A 19,054-nucleotide genomic window follows, 5' to 3' on the forward strand; every position below is an offset into this window, starting at 1 on the left:
CTCCCACAGGCTAAGGGACTTCAGAATCTGGAGAAGTTGGAAATACAGTTAGTATGGCTTTAATGGGCTATTATATTTCCACATGTAGGAATTACTGGCCATCCTGGGACAGGAATGACTTCCAGGAATAATCTACCTGCGCATCTAAATGTTTCGAGTGTGCAGAGCCAAAAGATGATCTGTGGGAAAGTATCCCAGCTATTAGCTATGAAACTGTCTGAGCAGGGACTGGAGAGAGTACTAATTGCTCGTCCAAAGGACTTGCTCAATTCCTGGCCCCCACATGGTGACTCACAACTATTTGTACCTGCAACTCCAGGGAATCCGTGCCCTCTCCTGACCTCAAGATCTGCATGCATATGGTACACAGATAAACATGGAGGCAAAACACCCATCCACATGAAAGAAAAAGAAATAGAAACACACACGTTAATAAAATAGAAAGTTCTCCAGGTGGTGGCACACACCTTTACACCCAGCACTGGGGAGGCAGAGGCAGGTGCATCTCTGTGAGTTTGAGACCAGTCTGGTCCAGGAAAGGCACAAAGCTACACCGAGAATCCCTGTCTCAAAAAATCAAAGAAATAAATAATAAAATGAAAAATAAATAAAAAGTTCAAGCAGATCCAAAAAAAAGTTATTCCAGTCAAGAATAACAGGCAGTGGTGGTGCACGCCTTTAATCCCAGTACTCGGGAGGCAGAGGCAGGTGGATGTCTGTGAGTTCAAGGCCAGCCTGGGCTACAGAGCTACAGAGTGAGTTCCAGGACAGCCAGGGTTGTTACACAGAGAAATCCTGTCTCAAAAAAAAAAAAAAAAGAATATTATCAATGCAATCCCAGCCCTCAAAGGCCCTTGAGGTAAGACAATGGTCCAGGCTATCTTGAGTGAGACAATCTCAAAAAATTAAAAGTTGGGTTGTAGAGATCATGTTAATCCCAAAGATTCCAGGAGAAAGACCACCAACCAATAATCATTGCTAAAATAATTAAAGCAAGCTTTTTGTGTTTTTTTTGTTTTGTTTTGTTTTTATTGTTGTTTTTGAGACAGAGTTTCTCTCTATAGCCCTGACTGTCCAGAAATTCACTCTGCCCTTGAACTCAGAGATCCACCTGCCTCTGCCTCCCTAGTGCTGGAATTAAAGGTGAGCACCACCACTGCCCAGCTGCAAGCCAACACACACACACACACACACACACACACACACACACACACACACACATACACACACACACTTAAAAAAAATTCATGTACAGGGGCTGCCTCCCCCTACAGTAGGGTTGTAAAGGGCAGCCTTGGATGTGAGGAAGACAAGGTTTTTATAGCTCAGGGGTAGAGGTTTCCAAATGGGGGATTTAGTGGGCAGATAGGTAGGGTTACAGGAGCAGAACATAAGCATAATAAGTTAGTAATAAGGACCTCCGGAAACAAAGGCCTGGTTGTAACAAAGGGAGGGTTGCAACATGGTCATAATAACTTTTTGGAACAAAAGCATAATTGCCATTCCTGGAGCAGGCAGTACAGAGCCATTTGTAGTTAAGGGTATAGGTGGGGTGTAACCCAGTCCTTGAGAAACAGAAATGTAATCATGAAACAGAAATCAACCTAGTTTGTCTTTACTGTAAGATGGCTTTCAGGCCTAGGGTGGAGGCAGGCTGCTTCATCAATGGTTTAGCAGTTAAGACCACTGACTACTCAGATTTGATTCCCAGCACCCATATGGCACCTTTCACTCCAGTTTCAGGGAATCCATTGGTACCAGGGACATACGTGGCACACATACACACAGGCAAAATACTCATACACGTAAAATAAAAATTAAAACCGGGCAGTGGTGGCACACGCCTCTAATCCCAGCACTCGGGAGGCAGAGGCAGGAGGATCTCTGTGAGTTCAAGGCCAGCCTGGTCCAGGAAAGGCACAAAGCTACACAGAGAAACCCTGTCTCAAAAAACCAAAACAAACAAACAAACAAACAAACAAAACCCAAACTAACAGAAGGGGGTTGGGAAACACTCACTCCACGCTGAGTAAGCTAAAACTTGTAAGGTTCTAAAAGGTTTTCTCTCCTCAGCTTTTAGAAGCAGTCCAACTCCCACTGGGGAAGGTAACTCGGACCAGCTACCGAAAGGCAATCTCTCAGACCTGTCCAGTTGCCCAGTTGTCCAAGTGTGCAGAGAACTTCAAGGCTGCACCTTTTAGGAGTTGTCACCTGTGTTGGGGTATGCTTTCCCATGATGCAGCTGTCTTTTTTTCCTTATTTATTTATTTGTTTGTTTGTTTGTTTATTTTTCTACTATCAGCTTGATACAGTATACATTCTTATCCTAATAGTGAAATGTTTCATTGAGGCTTGCCCAGTAATTGAGTAAAATCCAAACTTCGTATAAGCCACAGCCTCCTAAGGTGCCCCCCTGCTATATAGCCTCCCTGGTTCTGTGGGTTGCAGTCTGATTGTTCTTTGCTTTATATCTAGAATCCACTTGTGAGTGAGTACATACCATGTTTGTCCTTCTGAGTCTGGGTTACCTCACTCAGGATGATTTTTTCTAGATCTATCCATTTGCCTGCAATCCTCATGATGTCATTGTTTTTCTCTGCTGAGTAGTACTCCATTGTGTACATGTACCATATTTTCTTTATCCATTCTTCAGTTGAAGGGCATCTAGGTTGTTTCCAGGTTCTGGCTATTACAAATAGTGTGATGCAGCTGTCTTTGAGTCACCCCCCACCCCGCTCCTACAAGTGACCCCTCACCCATACTCTTGTTATTAACCCCAGTAAAACCCATTGGTTCATCAAGCTGGACTTTGGTACGATAGTCACTCTGGTCTATCATGGGTTCTCTGTTTAGAATAAATAAAGGTGTGTGTGTGTGTGTGTGTGTGTGTGTGTGTGTGTGTGTGCGCGCGCTGTGGGATGTCTTTCTGTACACTGTGAATATGTGTTGCTCTGATTGGTTGATAAATAAAGCCATTTGGCCTATGACAAATCAGGTTATAGCTAGGTGGGAAATTGAAGAGAGAGACAGGAAGAAGAAAGGAGAGGGGAGAGAGACTTCAGCCACCACCAAAGGAGAAGCAGGACGCCAGCAGACTGGTAAAGCCACGAAACACATGGCAAAACATGGATGTAGTTAGAGTTTTCCTGCCTGGCCCACAGTCAGGACAAATCTCTCTTACCCGCCAGTCCCACAGTCGCTCAGACCCAACCAAGAAAGCACACAGAAACTTATATAGCTTATAAACTGTATGGCCTTTTCTATCTTAAATTAACCCATTTCTGTTTATCTATACTTTGCCACATGGCTTGTGGCTTACCAGTGTCTTTACATGTTGCTTCTCATGGCAGCGGCTGGCAGTGGCTGGCGGTGTCTCTCCCCAGCCTTTTCCATCCCAGAATTCTCTTCTCTCTTGTCCCGCCTATACTTCCTGGCCAAACAGCATTTTATTTGTACAGAGCGATATCCACAGCACTTCCCCTTTTCTTTTTTCTTTTAAGGAAGGTTTTAACTTTTACATAGTAAAATTACATATAACAAAACAATTATCTAGCAAGAATTACAGTTAAAATATTAAAGAAGATATCCTATCTATCTTATATTTGTGAGTCTAAGGTTTTATATCTAACTTACCTTGTATCATAACTGAGGAAATTATAACTATCTAGTCTTCAACCACATCAAAGACCTCAGAAGGATATAATATTACCTGAGAACCGGGAGAAGGATGCAGGCAACTTTCGGGAGTCTTGCAGGGTAGACAGAGACAGCTGGCAGCCTGGACAGTCACCTAATGTTCCTTTGTAAAGTTAGGGCATTTGTCTTCAGCCCACAGGGCTAGAGTCTCTTGGTCACTTTTCTCAGTGTCCTGTAGAATGTCTGGCAGTTTCCTCTGTGAAGCAGGACATTAAAGGACCATTTTTTCAAGCAAAGTTCAGTGGTCACCTTTCTATGGGTCCTGCACGTACAGTCGATCAAGCAGTTCAGGCAAGAACAGTTTCTTGCCCAAATGGCTATTTTTGCCAAGGTGAAGATAAGATATGACGTGTCTTCAATGCCCATCCTCGTCTCTGAAGTAAATCGGTGTTGCCAGGAGCAGACATGTCTCACTGTCCAGAAAGTCTAAATTTTAAAAATATTTTAAATGCCATTTTCTGAAGGTCTTTGAAGTATTTGAAGATTACCTATCTATCTGAAAGATCTCTATGTATACCTAGAAGACTTAACTAACATGGCTATGAGTATGATTATCACAGATGATTAATTATTAATCTATTTTTAATTATCCATTACAATTTTAAATGAGCTATACAAACACAATACCTTAAACACGAGTAGAAATATATACATAGTATAACAAAATTAACTTTAAGTTTGTATCAATAGACTAAAATCTATACCAATGTAAAACATTTTAAACAAGTTGTTGTTCTTTAGAAGTAAGTTCCTTCCTTAATCTACCCTTTTATCTTATTATATCTATATCCTATCCCCTTTTCTTCTTTAGAAAGAGATTTCATAAATAATCAACCAGTTTTAAATAAAAATGTTGGTTTTTCTCTGTCCCACACCAGAGGGCTCTTCTGATTTGGGACACAAAAATCTCTTAACCTTTTTTTTTAGCAATATGTCTGGGTTTAGAGAAGGAGTGAGCCAATTTCATCTCCAAAGCCAGCTTGATAATTTTGAGAATGTGGGCGTAGTTTCTCTTACTACTTCCTGCTGGAGGGGGGCGCCGCATCTTATGGGGACACAAAGAAAATTTTAGGATTATGGAGTAGTCCATTAGGGTGAACCTCTGAGCCAGTTGCCTTGAAACCATTCTGGATGTTGGATCATCTGGGCCATGGCGTCATCAGAGACCATTCAGGTGGTCTTGGCTGATCAAACCTGATGTATCTTAATCTGGAACAAATCCACAGCCTCTGGCTTTCTGTGGAAACAAAAGCAGAGACTCTTTTCTAAAGCAACATATCCTTATATCCAAATTTTGAAGTCAAGGTACCTTTAAAATTTACATATTTGTTTAACTCAACAGCTTTTACGGTTAAATCTTTTTTTGTAGTTAAAAATCCCAAAGACAAGACAAACCAGATTCTCTGTGTAATATCCATCTTTGTAAGACTGAAACTCCACTGTGGCTGCTGGCTCCGCCCACCTCAGCTTCCCAACATGGCGGTGGTGCAGTTTACTGCCAGCTCTGGGTCTGGAGCCATGTATACTATCAACTATCAGAAGCAGTTCTATCAAAGCAGCACATAGCCCAGAAACCTTTTGTTGTTGTTGTTTTTAATTAGCAAAGGCTAAATCTACCACACAGCAGAGTAAAGTACTACAGATTCTTCATTCCTGCCATACTGTAGATCAGACACACACGCCAGGAACCCGCCATAGTAGCTCAAACCGGCAGGCTGCCACTAACTTGAGAGAGACAACTAGGAAGCTATTTTTAGCTCCGTTTAGAATCTTTTTTCTCAGGTTTTAGGTGGAAACTCTTGCCAACACGTTGAGCGCCATTTGTAGTTAGAGTTTTCCTGCCTGGCCCACAGTCAGGACAAATCTCTCTTACCCGCCAGTCCCACAGTCGCTCAGACCCAACCAAGAAAGCACACAGAAACTTATATAGCTTATAAACTGTATGGCCTTTTCTATCTTAAATTAACCCATTTCTGCTTATCTATACTTTGCCACATGGCTTGTGGCTTACCAGTGTCTTTACATGTTGCTTCTCATGGCAGCGGCTGGCGGTGTCTCTCCCCAGCCTTCTCCATCCCAGAATTCTCTTCTCTCTTGTCCCGCCTACACTTCCTGCCTAGCCACTGGCCAAACAGCATTTTATTTGTACAGAGCGATATCCACAGCACATGGATTAATAGAAATGGGTTAATTTAAGATAGAAGAGCTAGCTAGCAGGAAGCCTGCCATAGGCCATGCAATTGGTAATTAATATTAAGCCTCTGAATGATTATTTTATAAGCAGCTGTGGGATCTTGGGGCTGGGTGAGACTGGAGAAACCGACTACATGTGTGTATTATTTCCCCAGGAAAGGTCTCTCACCCAACACAAATCAACAATGCAATAGATATAATAGCAACTGGCTATGCAATGAGATTCTCATATTCTCTGTCTGTCTCTCTCTCTCTGTCTCTGTCTCTGTCTCTGTCTCTGTTTTTGTGGGAATGAGATAGAGTCTTGTTATGTAGTCCTGGCTGACCTTGAACTTGTAGCAATCCTTCCAGTGTGTTACACCTAACATTTTTCTTTCTTTCTATTTTCATTTCCTTTAATTTTGGTGGGGGACAGTTGTGTTATGAATTATTGATATAAATATGATAGGATGAAAGAGTAGATTATTAAATCTACTTTTAAAGAACAACTTGTTTAAAATGTTTTACATTGCAATGGATTTTAGTTTATTGATACAAGTTTAAACTTAATTTTGTCATACTACATATATATTTCTATTCTTGTTTGAGGTATTATGTTTATGTAACTCATTTAAATTGTAATGGATAAGAAATAGATTAATAATTAGTCATCTATGATAATCACACTTATAGTCATGTTAGTTAAAATTTCTAGGTATATATAGATATATTTCAGATAGATAAGTAATCTTCAAACACTACAAAGACCTACAGAATACAACATTTAAAATGTTTTAAAAATTTAGACTTTCTGGACAGTGAGACATGTCTGCTCCTGGCAGCACCGATTTACTTCAGAGAGGAGGATGGGCATTGAAGACACTCTATATAAAGTTTATCTTCTTCTTGACAAAAATAACCATTTGGGCAAGAAACTGTTCTTGCCTGGACTGCTTAAAAAATGTATCAACTGGACATGCAGGACTCATAGAAAGGTGACCACTGAACTTTGCTTGGCAAAATGGTCCTTCAGGTTCCTGCTTTGCAGAGGAAACTGCCAGATATTCTACAGGACACTGAGAAAAGTGACGAAGAGACTCTAGACCTGTGGGCTGAAGACAGATGCCCCAACTTTAGAGAGGAACTTTGGATGACTGTCCAGGCTGCCAGTTGTCTCTGTCTACTCTTGCAAGACTCTTGAAAGTTGCTTGCATCCTTCTCCCATTTCTCAGGTAATATTATATCCTTCTGAGGTCTTTGATGTAGTTAAAAACTAGATAGTTATAATTCCCTTAGTTTTGATAAGAGGTAAGTTAGATATAAAACCTTAAACTTGGGGGTTGGGGATTTAGCTCAGTGGTAGAGTGCTTGCCTAGCAAGCACAATGCCCGGGGTTTGATCCTCAGCCCTCAGCTCAAAAAAAAAAAAACCTTAAACTCACAAATATAAGATAGGATATCTTCTTTAATTTTGCCAAATACAAATAGACTAGGTATTGTAACTGTAATTCTTGCTTGATAATTGTTTTGTTATATGCAATTTTACTATGTGAAAGTTAAAACCTTCCTTTTAAAAAAAAAAAAGGGAAGTGCTGTGGATATGTATAAATAAAATGCAGATTGGCCAGTAGCCAGGGAGGAAGTATAGGCGGGACAAGGAGAGAAGAGAATTCTGGGAACAGGCTGAGTGAAGAATTGCTGCCAGCCACTGCCATGAGTACCAACATGTAAGCCACGAGCCATGTGGCAAGGTATAGACTAATAGAAATAGGTTCATTTAAGATACAAGAACTAGATAGTGAAGCCTGCTGCGGCCATACAGTTTATAAGCAATGTAAGTCTCTGTGTGTTTACTCGGTTGGGCCTGAGCGGCTGCGGGACTAGTGGGTGAGAGAGATTTGTCCTGACCATGGGCCAGGCAGGACTGGAGAAAACTCCAGCTACAAATTATTGCACAGTGGGGGGACCCCCAAGGGTATCCTGCACATGCAGGGACACATGCTGGGCGAATACAGTGGTGGGCTGGGCAGATGCACACCTTTTGGGCATAGTGATGGCAGCAGCAGCCAATAATTCACAACCCAGATACTGCATCTACATGGAGAATATATTATAATAGAGAGATGAAGAGAAAGATAGGAAAGAGACATACAGAGAGAGAGGTCAAGGATGTGTACCTCATGGGAAGAAAAGGAAGAGAGAGAGAGGAAGGGGAGGAAGTTTTCCTTAGAATGAGGCTTTTATGTCAGGATGCAGGGTGGTGCCAAGAGGTGGGATTTCAAGGGGTGGATCAGAATATTAGCATTCCTCCTTTTTTGTTTTTTGTTTTTTGGTTTTTCGAGACAAGGTTTCTCTGTGTAGCTTTGCGCCTTTCCTGGAACTCACTCTGTAGATCATGTTGGCCTCGAACTCACAGAGATCCGCCTGCCTCTGCCAAGCACTTTAATCCCAAATGCTGGGATTACAGGCATGCGCCACCACCGCCCAGCTTTATTTCTTAAACTGTATCTTGAGAAGGCAAAGAAGAGAGACAGGAAAGATCCCAAGGCCGAATGAGAACAGGAGAAAAGGGGCTTGTGAGTCAGGGTGCATCCCAACTCTGAGAAAAGGAAGAGGACCTTCTTGGTGGACTCTGTGCCAGGGTTTCCATCCCTAACCTAGCCCTCCAGCCTGTCCTGGGAACAGAGAGCACAGGATGATGTATTCTCCATAGCTGCTTCAAGCTGAAACAGGATGCAACAAACGATTGCATTAGTTATTGTCAAAATTAACATTTTTATAGGACCTTGCTTGGGTTCATGTCACCCCCCAGCAAGGGGAAATTTTTTTTAAATTTATTTATTTATTTATTACGTATACAGTGTTCTGTTTGCATGTATCCCTGTAGGTCAGAAGAGGGCACCAGATCTTATTACAGATGGTTGTGAGCCACCATGTGGTTGCTGGGTATTGAACTCAGGACCTTTGGAAGAGCAGTCAGTACTCTTAACCTTTGAGCCATCTCCCAAGCCCGGGAAATTTTATCTTACATCAGTTATTGCTCCTTTGTTTAAAGAATGTTTGTTATGCCTTACCAATCTTGAAAAGCTATGAAAAAAGTTTAATCAGATTATGATTGTTTTTCACAGTTTAAGTGAACTTTGCTAGTTATAGTCTAAACATTAACTATGTAGTAAAAACATTTATTTCAGTTAGTGCCATTGACATTCAGTAGATTTGTATTCCTCTCCCATACTTACTTTGAGCACCATAGTTTATTTTACGTGATGCTCAATTTTTAAAGTTTAAATGTCCCTCATATTGTACAATCAGAATCAAATTTTTTTTATACAGATTGAGATGTTAAAGTCATTCTTTGTATTGGTGACACATGGCTCTGTTGTCTTTTTTAAATCAGATGAGATGAAGTAAAGATAAAAAAGTGTAGGGCAGGAAAGATGGCATGGTGATCTGAATTCAACCCTGGAACTCACTTAAAAGTGGCAGGATCAAACTGACGCCACGGAAGTTGTCCTCTGACCTCTATATGCACTCTATAGCACCCCTCGGTCATGCATGTGTGCACGCACATGGAAATAATGCATTTTTTAAAAGTCAAAAGAAAAACTCGATTCTTGGAAGAAGAAATGGATGTATAGATCGTGAAATAAAGATAAAACAGTTCATCTTACTTAGTCCTAAGTACATAGTTCTGCAAACTAAGATTTTAAAAATAATTATGAATGTAAATGTTAAGGCTTATTTTGAGAACAAAATGCTATGAAATATTTAGTCTGTCACATGGTACTGACCATCACTTTGGGCTTAAGATATATATAGTATTAATTTGTAGCATTATCAGTTAATTTTTATTCTATTGATGATTAAACCTAAGATCATTGTACATGTTAGAGTAGCTGCCCTTGCACTAAGCTATAGCTCCAGTCTTGAGTTATTGTTAATATTACCACATTGAGTGTACTTTTGCATAGTTAGAATTTGATTTGGGAGGCCTGAAGAGATAGCTGAGTGGTTATGAATGTTTGCTGCTCTTGAAGAGAAGGGACCCAGGTTTAGTTCCTGGCACCCACGACTGGTGGCCCATAACCGCCTATAATAACAGCTCCTGGGAGTCAGACTCCCTCTTCTGGCTTCTTTTTTTTTTTTTTTCCCAGAGCTGAGGACTGAACCCAGGGCCTTGCACTTGCTAGGCCAGCGCTCTACCACTGAGCTAAATCCCCAACCCCTTATAGTACTTGCATGAAACGTGGTATACACTCAGGCCCTCACACACACAAATAAAAAGTTTTCTTTAAATGATTTTTTAAAAATTATTTTATTTCTGAATAAGTTTCCTTTCTGATGTGTAGAAACTTTGCAATAACAATAATGTTATGGTAATGCTGTGAACTTTTTTCGAGAAGTACTCCGCAACTACTAGCCTGTCATCCAGGTTTCCAATCACTTACGTCTTTCATCACATAGTTGAGCATTGTGAAATAATGCTCTTTTTTTCTCCCCTGTTTTAGGCCTTGATGTTAAAAGTGAAGCGTGTCAGCGATTTTTCCGAGATGGGCTAACAATCTCATTCACAAAAATCCTTACAGATGAGGCAGTGAGTGGGTGGAAGTTTGAGATTCATGTGAGTTTTCCATTTGACTTTTAAAAAGCAGATTATATAGTGATCCTTCGGATGGGGAGGACAAGTGTGTGTGTATTTGTGTATGATATATTTGGCCTACTGTAGTATAAAAGTGTAACTTTTTAAAGTAATTTTATAGTAAATGATTCCTGTTAGAGGCAGCATGGGCATTTAAAAAACTACCATGAGATTTAGAGGTAAAACTACTGGGTTTAATCTTTCTCCCTGGTTCTCTAGTGCCTTTTGACCGTAGATCATTTCATTTTATTGAAACTCTGATACAGTCAATTGTGAGATTTTATATATTGTTAAGGAAGGCAAAACTTGCCCAAGATGGAGAAAATGTAGTGCGTGTCTGGGGGACTTGAAAGATCAGTGTTGTAGAGGTAACGAGAAATGAACTCACTGCACAAAAGGACAGCAGAGGAACATGGATATTTCAGAGCCATGAGTTACTGTCTAAACAGTTGTTTAGTCTGGATTCAAGTTACAATTGTCTTTCCTTTAAAGTAGATTATTTAAAGTGATCTTAGGGTCCTAATATCTCCAAATGATGAACAGAAGCAATACAAATACTTCAGTACTTGTTGTTTGTAGGATGCAATCAGATTTCACTTAAAGAGTGAAAGAACTTGTATCTGGACTAATGAGATGCTGTAAGTGCTACAAACCTGTTATCTGTTTCGCTATGGAAATAGTCATAAAGCAGATGATATTGTTGTGGTCTGAACATTTTTTCAGTTAAGATGATGGGGTAAAAGTGCCAACATAATATAATTTCTCAGATTTAGAAATATAGAGCTTGTTAGTATATAGTCTTCCATCTGGGGTAACTGATATATTATTTCAATTTTAGAATTGTTGCTTCTAGTGTAAGAATTCCAAAGAGAGAAAAACATGGGAATTTGTATGTTGCCTGAAGAGATAGAGCAGAATTTAGCAACTCATACATAGTACCTATTTTATTTTTAAGCAAGTAGCTTTTTGAAAGTACACACCATATAAGTTATAAAGCAAATTAATTTGGTCATAGTACTAATGAATTAAATATAATTCAAGTAATCAGTATAAAAATGAGGAGCTCATTTAATATTAAGATAAGGGTAATTAGGATTACAACTTCTGTTTGAAATTGCAATGTTTTCACATTCTAAATCGCCTTTCTCCCATGTGTAACAGAGATGTATTATTAACAATACTCATCGCCTGGTGGAGCTATGTGTGGCTAAGTTGGCCCAAGACTGGTTTCCACTTCTAGAACTTCTTGCCATGGCCTTAAATCCTCATTGCAAATTCCATATCTACAATGGTACACGTCCGTGTGAATCAGTGTCCTCAAGTGTTCAGGTGCCTGAAGATGAACTCTTTGCTCGTTCTCCAGACCCTCGATCACCAAAAGTGTGTTGGTTTGTTACTTTCAAAATTAAATATTAAGATTGCTTTATTCTATCTACCACAGAACTTTAAGTAATCTCAGTCTCCCTTTAACACGGAAAAAGACTAATCATACTCTGAAAGGGATTTTGCATTATGGTTTGAATTCTCTCTTTTATGCCACAGCTATGTTTTATTGTATTCTACTACTGTTTAGTTTTTCTGTGTAGTAATAGTTGGGATCTGACAACCAAATGTACTTTGAAACTTTTTGGTTTTTTCGAGACGGGGTTTCTCTGTGGTGTTTTGGTGCCTATCCTGGATCTTACTCTGTAGACCAGGCTGGCCTCGAACTCACAGAGATCCACCTGCCTCTGTCTCCCGAGTGCTGGCATTAAAGGCGTGTGCCACCACCACCTGGTATACTTTGAAACTTTTAGGTGAAACTATATATAGCACTAGGAGCCCTTTTGCATACTCATAGTATTTTAGTTCAGGGCTTACGGCTTTTCCTCCCCTCTCTATAAAAGTTAATCCCTATTATCTTTTACTCAGCCTGGAAATAGTAATAATTTGGTAAATATAAAACATTTGTTTGCTCTAAATAATAATAGAGGAGATTATGAGTGATTAGAAACCTCAGATCAAGGCCATGATTTTTTTTGTACTTCAAAATAGGTATATGTTGTACATGCTAAAGTAATACATCACAAAAGTAAAATGATAGAAATTATAAAATAGAAGCAGAATAGTAAAACTTTGAAATGTTACTAAAACACATAGTTGAAAAAAAAGTCCTATAACAGTGTAAACAGACTGTACTTTAGTTTTTTACTATATAGTTTAAAATTTATACTTTTATAGTTTTTATTTCCTGTAGCAAGTGCTAACAATAATTTAGACTTTAGAGAAACTTTTTTTAAGATTTGTTTGTATTTCATGTATATGAGTAATTTGCCTGCATGTATGTTTGTACACCATGTGCAGACCTGTGCCCTTCACAGTCCAGAACAGGGCACTGGATCCTCTAGAAATGGAGTTAGAAGTGGGGTGGTGGTGGAGCATGCCTTTAATCCCAGCACTGGGGAGGCAGAGGCAGGCAGATCTCTGTGAGTTGGAACCCCAAAGGGAGTTCCAGGAAAGGAGCAAAGCTACACAGAGAAACCCTGTCTGCAAAAACCAAAAACCAAAAAAGAAAGAAAGAAATGGAGTTAGAGTCCCCATGTGAGTGCTGGGAATCGAACCTAATTTGTCATAAAGCAATCAGTGCTTAAAGCTGAGCCATCTATCTACTCCCTAGGGAAATATTTCAGAGAGCTGGGGATTTTCTTTTCTTAACCAGCCAAAAAATTGAAAGTCCTGTGTACAAGGTTTGGTTTATTTTGTTAGAGCTTGAAATCACCAGCAATGTGTTGAACGTAGAGCTATTATTTTTCTAGTTCATATTATTGCCACTAGATGGCTTATTTTAGCGTGAGTAGGATCCAGTTACCATCAAAGTAAAGATAATTTTCGAACTCAAAAATTCCATCTAGCTAGACATAGTGATGCACACCTTTAGTACCAGTGACAGAGGTAGACTGGTCTCAAGGTTCGAGGCTAGTCTGGTCTACAAAGTGAATTCCAAGACTATGCAGAGAAACTGTGTGTGTGCATGTGTTCTGTCTGTATTTTTCTTTTTAATTTTTCTCAGTGGGTTAGTAATCTACTGCTTAAGAAGCTCACAGGAAAAATAAAACTTTATTTGACATGACTAATACCAAACTTTAGAGTGACTTCTGGCTGAAGATACTTTTATGTGTTTGAAATCTGATTCTTACATAAAAACTGTCAAAAAAAAGTTAGGTATTCAAAGCCTTTGAGTTTAGTGTGTGTATGTCCGTTCATATGTATTGTAGTCTAGATTATGGTTACCCATATTCTAGGGAGTTGCTTACTAGCTACTGAAATCAGAGGAATTTTGTGACTTTTCATTGTTAAATCTTTATAAACTAAAAAAAAAAAATGATTAAACTTACTGAATTATGATAGTCGATATCCTAGAGAACTTAAAATTTAGATAGCTACAAGTAGCTTGTTGTATATCTCTTGGTTTCTTGAGACAGGGTAGCCCTGGCTCTCCTGGAACTCACTCTAGACCAGGCTGGCCTTGAACTCAGAGATCCATCTGCCTGCTTCTGCCTCCCCAGTGCTGGGATTAAGGCATGTGCCACCATCACCCAGCCAGCAATAAAATCTTCATTCAGCATTCTCCCTTTTTAAAAATAGCTGTAGGCATTATTTTTGCCTAGGGCATAATAGAGAAATTGTCTTTCCTTCCCCATTACTGGCTTTTAAAATACGACCTTTTAGAGGGTGGTAAGGTGTGAAAGGTTGTCTTAAGTGTTTAGCTTTCAGATATATTTAATTCTTCTGTAACCTTTTAGTTCATTTTGAGTTTTATAAATGGCAAAGTTTACTAATAAGATGGGAATTGAATGCATTTATATGAATCAACAAAAGTACCCAGATGTTCTAGTCAGTAATAACACAGATTATACCATGGTATAATTGTTTTGTTTTGTTTTTTCCTCTTTTTGTTTTCTTCTGCAGTGTAAGCAGTGTATCAAACCCCCTAAACCTTTGCTCATGGTAGACAAGTGTTCAATTCCTGTGACATATGGGCTAGTTTTTAATTGAGAGTTCACTTTTAGGCTTCAAGATTGTTCTATTTATATGGAAATTTTAAATGCTTATAACTACAATAAGAAATTGGCTGAGGGGTGGGCAATGATGGCACGTGCCTTTAATTCCAGCACTCAAGAGACAGAAGCAGGCAGATCTCTGAGTTCCAGGACAGCCAGGGTTGTTACACAGAGAAGCCCTGTCTTGGGGTGGGGGGGATTTACTCAGAATTTTTTTGTACTAGATTATTAGATAGCTTTTCCTTGATGTTACTTGAGCCTTTTAAATTCATAAATTATTTTAATATAGGTGTTTTTAGGTACTTAGGAAAGCCACATTCCCTTAGTGTGATTGCTGAGACAGAAACATGGTTTTAATTCTTCACTAGCAATACTGATAGGAGCAGTGTGTTCCTGTAATCTAATTTGTTCTTGCTACTTGTGCTTCATCATAGATGGATTACTGTGAAAGTTTTGGAGTCCTTCATGAATGATTTGACATTAATTGTTTTTAATCTATCAGTCAAAAAATAAAGACATGTATTTAATATATCAGTCAAAATAGTACTTTGATTTTTTCTTAAAAGCCAAAAAAGTAAACTTTCATGTTAATTGTATTACAGGGTTGGCTAGTGGATCTCCTCAACAAATTTGGCACTTTAAATGGATTCCAGACATTGCACGATCGTTTTATTAATGGATCAGCATTGAACGTTCAGATAATTGCAGCCCTTATTAAGTAAGTTATATTTTTAAATGAAATGTTCAGTTTTCTGTTAGTTTCTGATTTTATTTTGGCTCAATTAAGAAATGGAGTAGTGAGGCTGGAGAGATCTCTCAGTGGTTAGTTAAGTGGCTGTTCTTTCAGATGACCTGAGTTCCGTTCCCAGCACCTATGGCGGCCAAGTGGCTCACCATTGTCTTTAACACCAGCTCCAAGGGATCTGATAGCTCTGGCCTCTGAGGGTACCTGCACTCACACGTACATATTCAAATGCAAATGCACGCATGCATCACACACACACACACACACACACACACGCACGCACGCACGCACGCACACACACACGCACACACACACGCACACACACACACACACATGCACACACGCACGCACGCATGCAGAAATCAAAAAGCAAGTAGTAGTTCAAGTGGAGATTTTTCTTAGTTGTTATTTGGATGTTTTTAAAAATAATACATGTACTGTGAGAATTTACTAAGTTGTTTTTAAGAAATTGAGTCTTTACAGGAGTTTCCTTTCTTGTTTCAGACCATTCGGACAGTGCTATGAGTTTCTCACTCTTCACACAGTGAAAAAGTACTTTCTTCCAATAATAGAAATGGTTCCCCAGTTTTTAGAAAACTTAACTGATGAAGAACTAAAGAAAGAAGCAAAGAATGAAGCCAAAAATGATGCTCTTTCAATGATTATTAAATCTTTGAAGAATTTAGCTTCCCGGGTTCCTGGACAAGAAGAAACTGTAAAGAACTTAGAAATATTTCGGTTAAAAATGATACTTAGGTAAGTTCCTTAATCTTTGGAAGTAATCATGTACAGAAATGTTTACAATCGATTTAAAACTGAGTTTCTTTACAGATTATTGCAAATTTCTTCTTTCAATGGAAAGATGAATGCACTGAATGAAGTTAATAAGGTCATTTCTAGTGTGTCATACTATACCCATCGGCATGGAAATCCTGAGGAAGAAGAGTGGCTTACGGCAGAGAGGATGGCTGTGAGTCCTTTCCCTTTTTCAACTAAGTGAATACTTCAAGCCGGAATGAATGGCTGTCGCTTCAATTAGTACTGTTAGCATTCTACATTAGAGTTGAAAATCGAATGTTGTTCTGCTTAAATTTACATGATCATTAACCTCAAACTTTCTAAAGTAGCATAATTATTTGGTAGCTGATTATGAGTTTGATAAATTTATTTTTGAATGTAATCATTAGTTTATTGTGAGTTTGGCTATAAACTGGGAAACTGATTAAAAGGGAATGCAGGAGATAATATTTGAACACGATTGAAGAAGGGGCCTGTTCATATGCCCAATTCCAGTTAACAGCTTAAAAACATGAAATGCACAGATGGGTGTGGTGGTGCACCACTGGAACGGCAGAGTCAGGAAGATTTTGAGGCTAGCTAGGGCTAAACATAGAGACTGTCTGTAAGTGTGTGTGTGTGTGTGTGTGTGTGTGTGTGTGTGTGTGTGTGTGTATAATATTATAGCTACATAAATTGCTGTTTAATCTTGATTTTGAGAATTTGTTTTTAAAGTGCTTAAGTTTATATCATGTTTGCATTAAATACTTAGAAAACTTTTCCCATATATTTTACATACTGCAACTTTAATGAATAACTTACCATTTAAATGATAAAACCCATGTTATTTGATGAGTACATATGTGACAGTCATGAGACATCTGTAGCAAACCAGTATCTTTACCTCTAAGGATCCTTTTTGTCAATGGGGAAAGAATTAAAATGTGATTTAAAAAAATGATGGGAAGGTTAGAGATATAGTTCAGTGAGGCCTGAGATTCAGTCAACAAAAAGAGAAAGATGGATTTTTAGGATATTTAGACCTTGTCCCTGGGTGAGGAGGGCAGGTGATAGATGTCTAATTTTGTGTATGCCTTGTGCCTGTTTGCATTGGGAATGTTGTTGGTCCTTAAGCTGTGTGACTCATTGTAGAACATACAGGAAATGCGTTAAATGTGTAAAACTTTTTGTAGTAGTTTGACATTTGATATATATTTGTTAATTTTAGGGGGGAAATCCCTTAACAAGTTTGGATTTTTAAAACTTGTCTGTTAGTAGCTAAAAACTTGCATTGTTGGTACATTTTGGGCCCACCTACCTTTATTCTCAGAAAGTTGCATACTGTAGACTCATAACTTTGTGGATTGTCTTTATTTTAATTGTGAGTCCTACTTTATTGCTCTTGAAGTAAAACGAGAGGTTGAAAGTAAGCAACAGTCAAGCTACAGCCTAGACTAGCACAGTATTATGGGAATAGACAATGGAAGCATGCAGACTTGATTCAGATTCCATTGCAAAATTGGAATCTGCAAACCTGTTTACTATGCTAACATAGGGATTGTTGGAAAGATGCAAGAGGTGGGTGGATAAACAGCAGGTAGGGTCTGGTACATTAATAAGTCTTTGAAAGTATCTTTTGACCTAAGATTAAAAACATTCTGGGGCAGAAGTAGAATTAGTGTTTGATTGCATTTAAATGATATTTTTGTGAGTTAAATGCTGTAACTTAGGATCTTATGGAGAGAGGCCACGGAGACCATGGAGAGTCCATAATTGAGGCAGGAACTAAAGCAGAGACCATGGAGGAACACTGCTTACTGGCTTGCTCTTTATAGTGTGCTAACTTTGCTGGCTTAGACCACCCAGACCCACCTACCCCAGGCATGGCAACACACACAGTAGGCTGGGCCCTTGCACATCAACCGTTAATCAAGAAAATGCCCCCACAGTCTTGCCTACAGGCCAATTTGATGGAGACAATTCTTCAGTGAGAGTCTCTCTTCTCAGATGCCTCAAAAAAGTAACCAGCACTGTGCCCTGAGACTATCCATGGAGAGCTCGGCCTGCCTTAGACATCTGAAAACACGACTTAAGGTAGTTCCATGGCCTGGCCAGGCAGTTTCCTGACAGGGTAGGGACTTCCAACTTCCAGTTCTAGGTGTCCATGGATGCGCTGAGGTATATACGTGTTAAAAAAATGTCACCTTGCTGGGCGGTGGTGGCGCATGCCTTTAATCCCAGCACTAGGGAGGCAGAGGCAGGTGGATCTCTGTGAGTTCAAGACCAGCCTGATCTACAGAGTGAGTTCCAGGACAGGCTCCAAAGCTACACAGAGAAACCCTGTCTCGAAAAGCAAAGCAAAACAAAACAAAACAAAAAAGTGTCACCTTCAATGGTGGCACCTTGCCCTGCCTTATCTCATCTTCTCATGGGCCTGCTCAGTTTGTTCACTGTGCAAATCCCAGGCCTGCCTGAAGGATGATGATGGTGTTCTGCTTGAAAGACAAGACCCTTTCTCATCGGGATCTCAGAGAAAGACTGTGTGCCTAAACTACAAGCTCCACCTCACCACTCAGGGGTGGGGAAAAACGCTTAGTGGCCAGATCAGATTATCCTGGGACATCTCTGCATTCTTACTGCACAATGATGTGGTCCATGTGGACTCTAAGAAGGGCATCCTCTGCCTGCCCCTCCCAGGTGCCTCTGGGTTTCCATCATGCTGACTGTAAATGCCAGACAGTGCACCTACAAACTGAAGGGCATTTCTCAAAGAGGCAGCGCCCTAGGGTACCCCTAGCCCCTCCATGAGAACCACGTGTAGAGTCTTAATGTCAATACCTGATGGATTCCCTCTCCTCTTTGTAGTGTGTGCAAATGTTGCGTTGGAGTTTTCAGGTCCCAATCGGGAGATCCTTTCCTTCCAGAAGCCTGGAGTGGAGGAGAGAGGGGTGGGGCATGCTGGAGAGGAAGGGGAGGAGGAGAGGAG

General features: G+C 39.6%; 1 protein-coding gene across 1 annotated transcript in view; it reads left to right on the plus strand.

Moving 5' to 3' along the window:
• LOC118573970 (probable ubiquitin carboxyl-terminal hydrolase FAF-X) overlaps nucleotides 1–19,054 on the plus strand; it is a 45,450-nt gene that overhangs the window by 595 nt on the left and 25,801 nt on the right. The window contains exons 2-7 of the mRNA XM_036174566.1: nucleotides 2,074–2,221; nucleotides 10,376–10,488; nucleotides 11,668–11,886; nucleotides 15,149–15,264; nucleotides 15,796–16,047; nucleotides 16,123–16,261. Coding sequence (XP_036030459.1) covers nucleotides 2,074–2,221; nucleotides 10,376–10,488; nucleotides 11,668–11,886; nucleotides 15,149–15,264; nucleotides 15,796–16,047; nucleotides 16,123–16,261 — 987 coding nt within the window. The remainder of the gene's footprint in view (nucleotides 1–2,073; nucleotides 2,222–10,375; nucleotides 10,489–11,667; nucleotides 11,887–15,148; nucleotides 15,265–15,795; nucleotides 16,048–16,122; nucleotides 16,262–19,054) is intronic.

This window comes from Onychomys torridus, chromosome X (genome assembly GCF_903995425.1).
Source record: "Onychomys torridus chromosome X, mOncTor1.1, whole genome shotgun sequence".
NCBI lineage: Eukaryota > Metazoa > Chordata > Mammalia > Rodentia > Cricetidae > Onychomys > Onychomys torridus.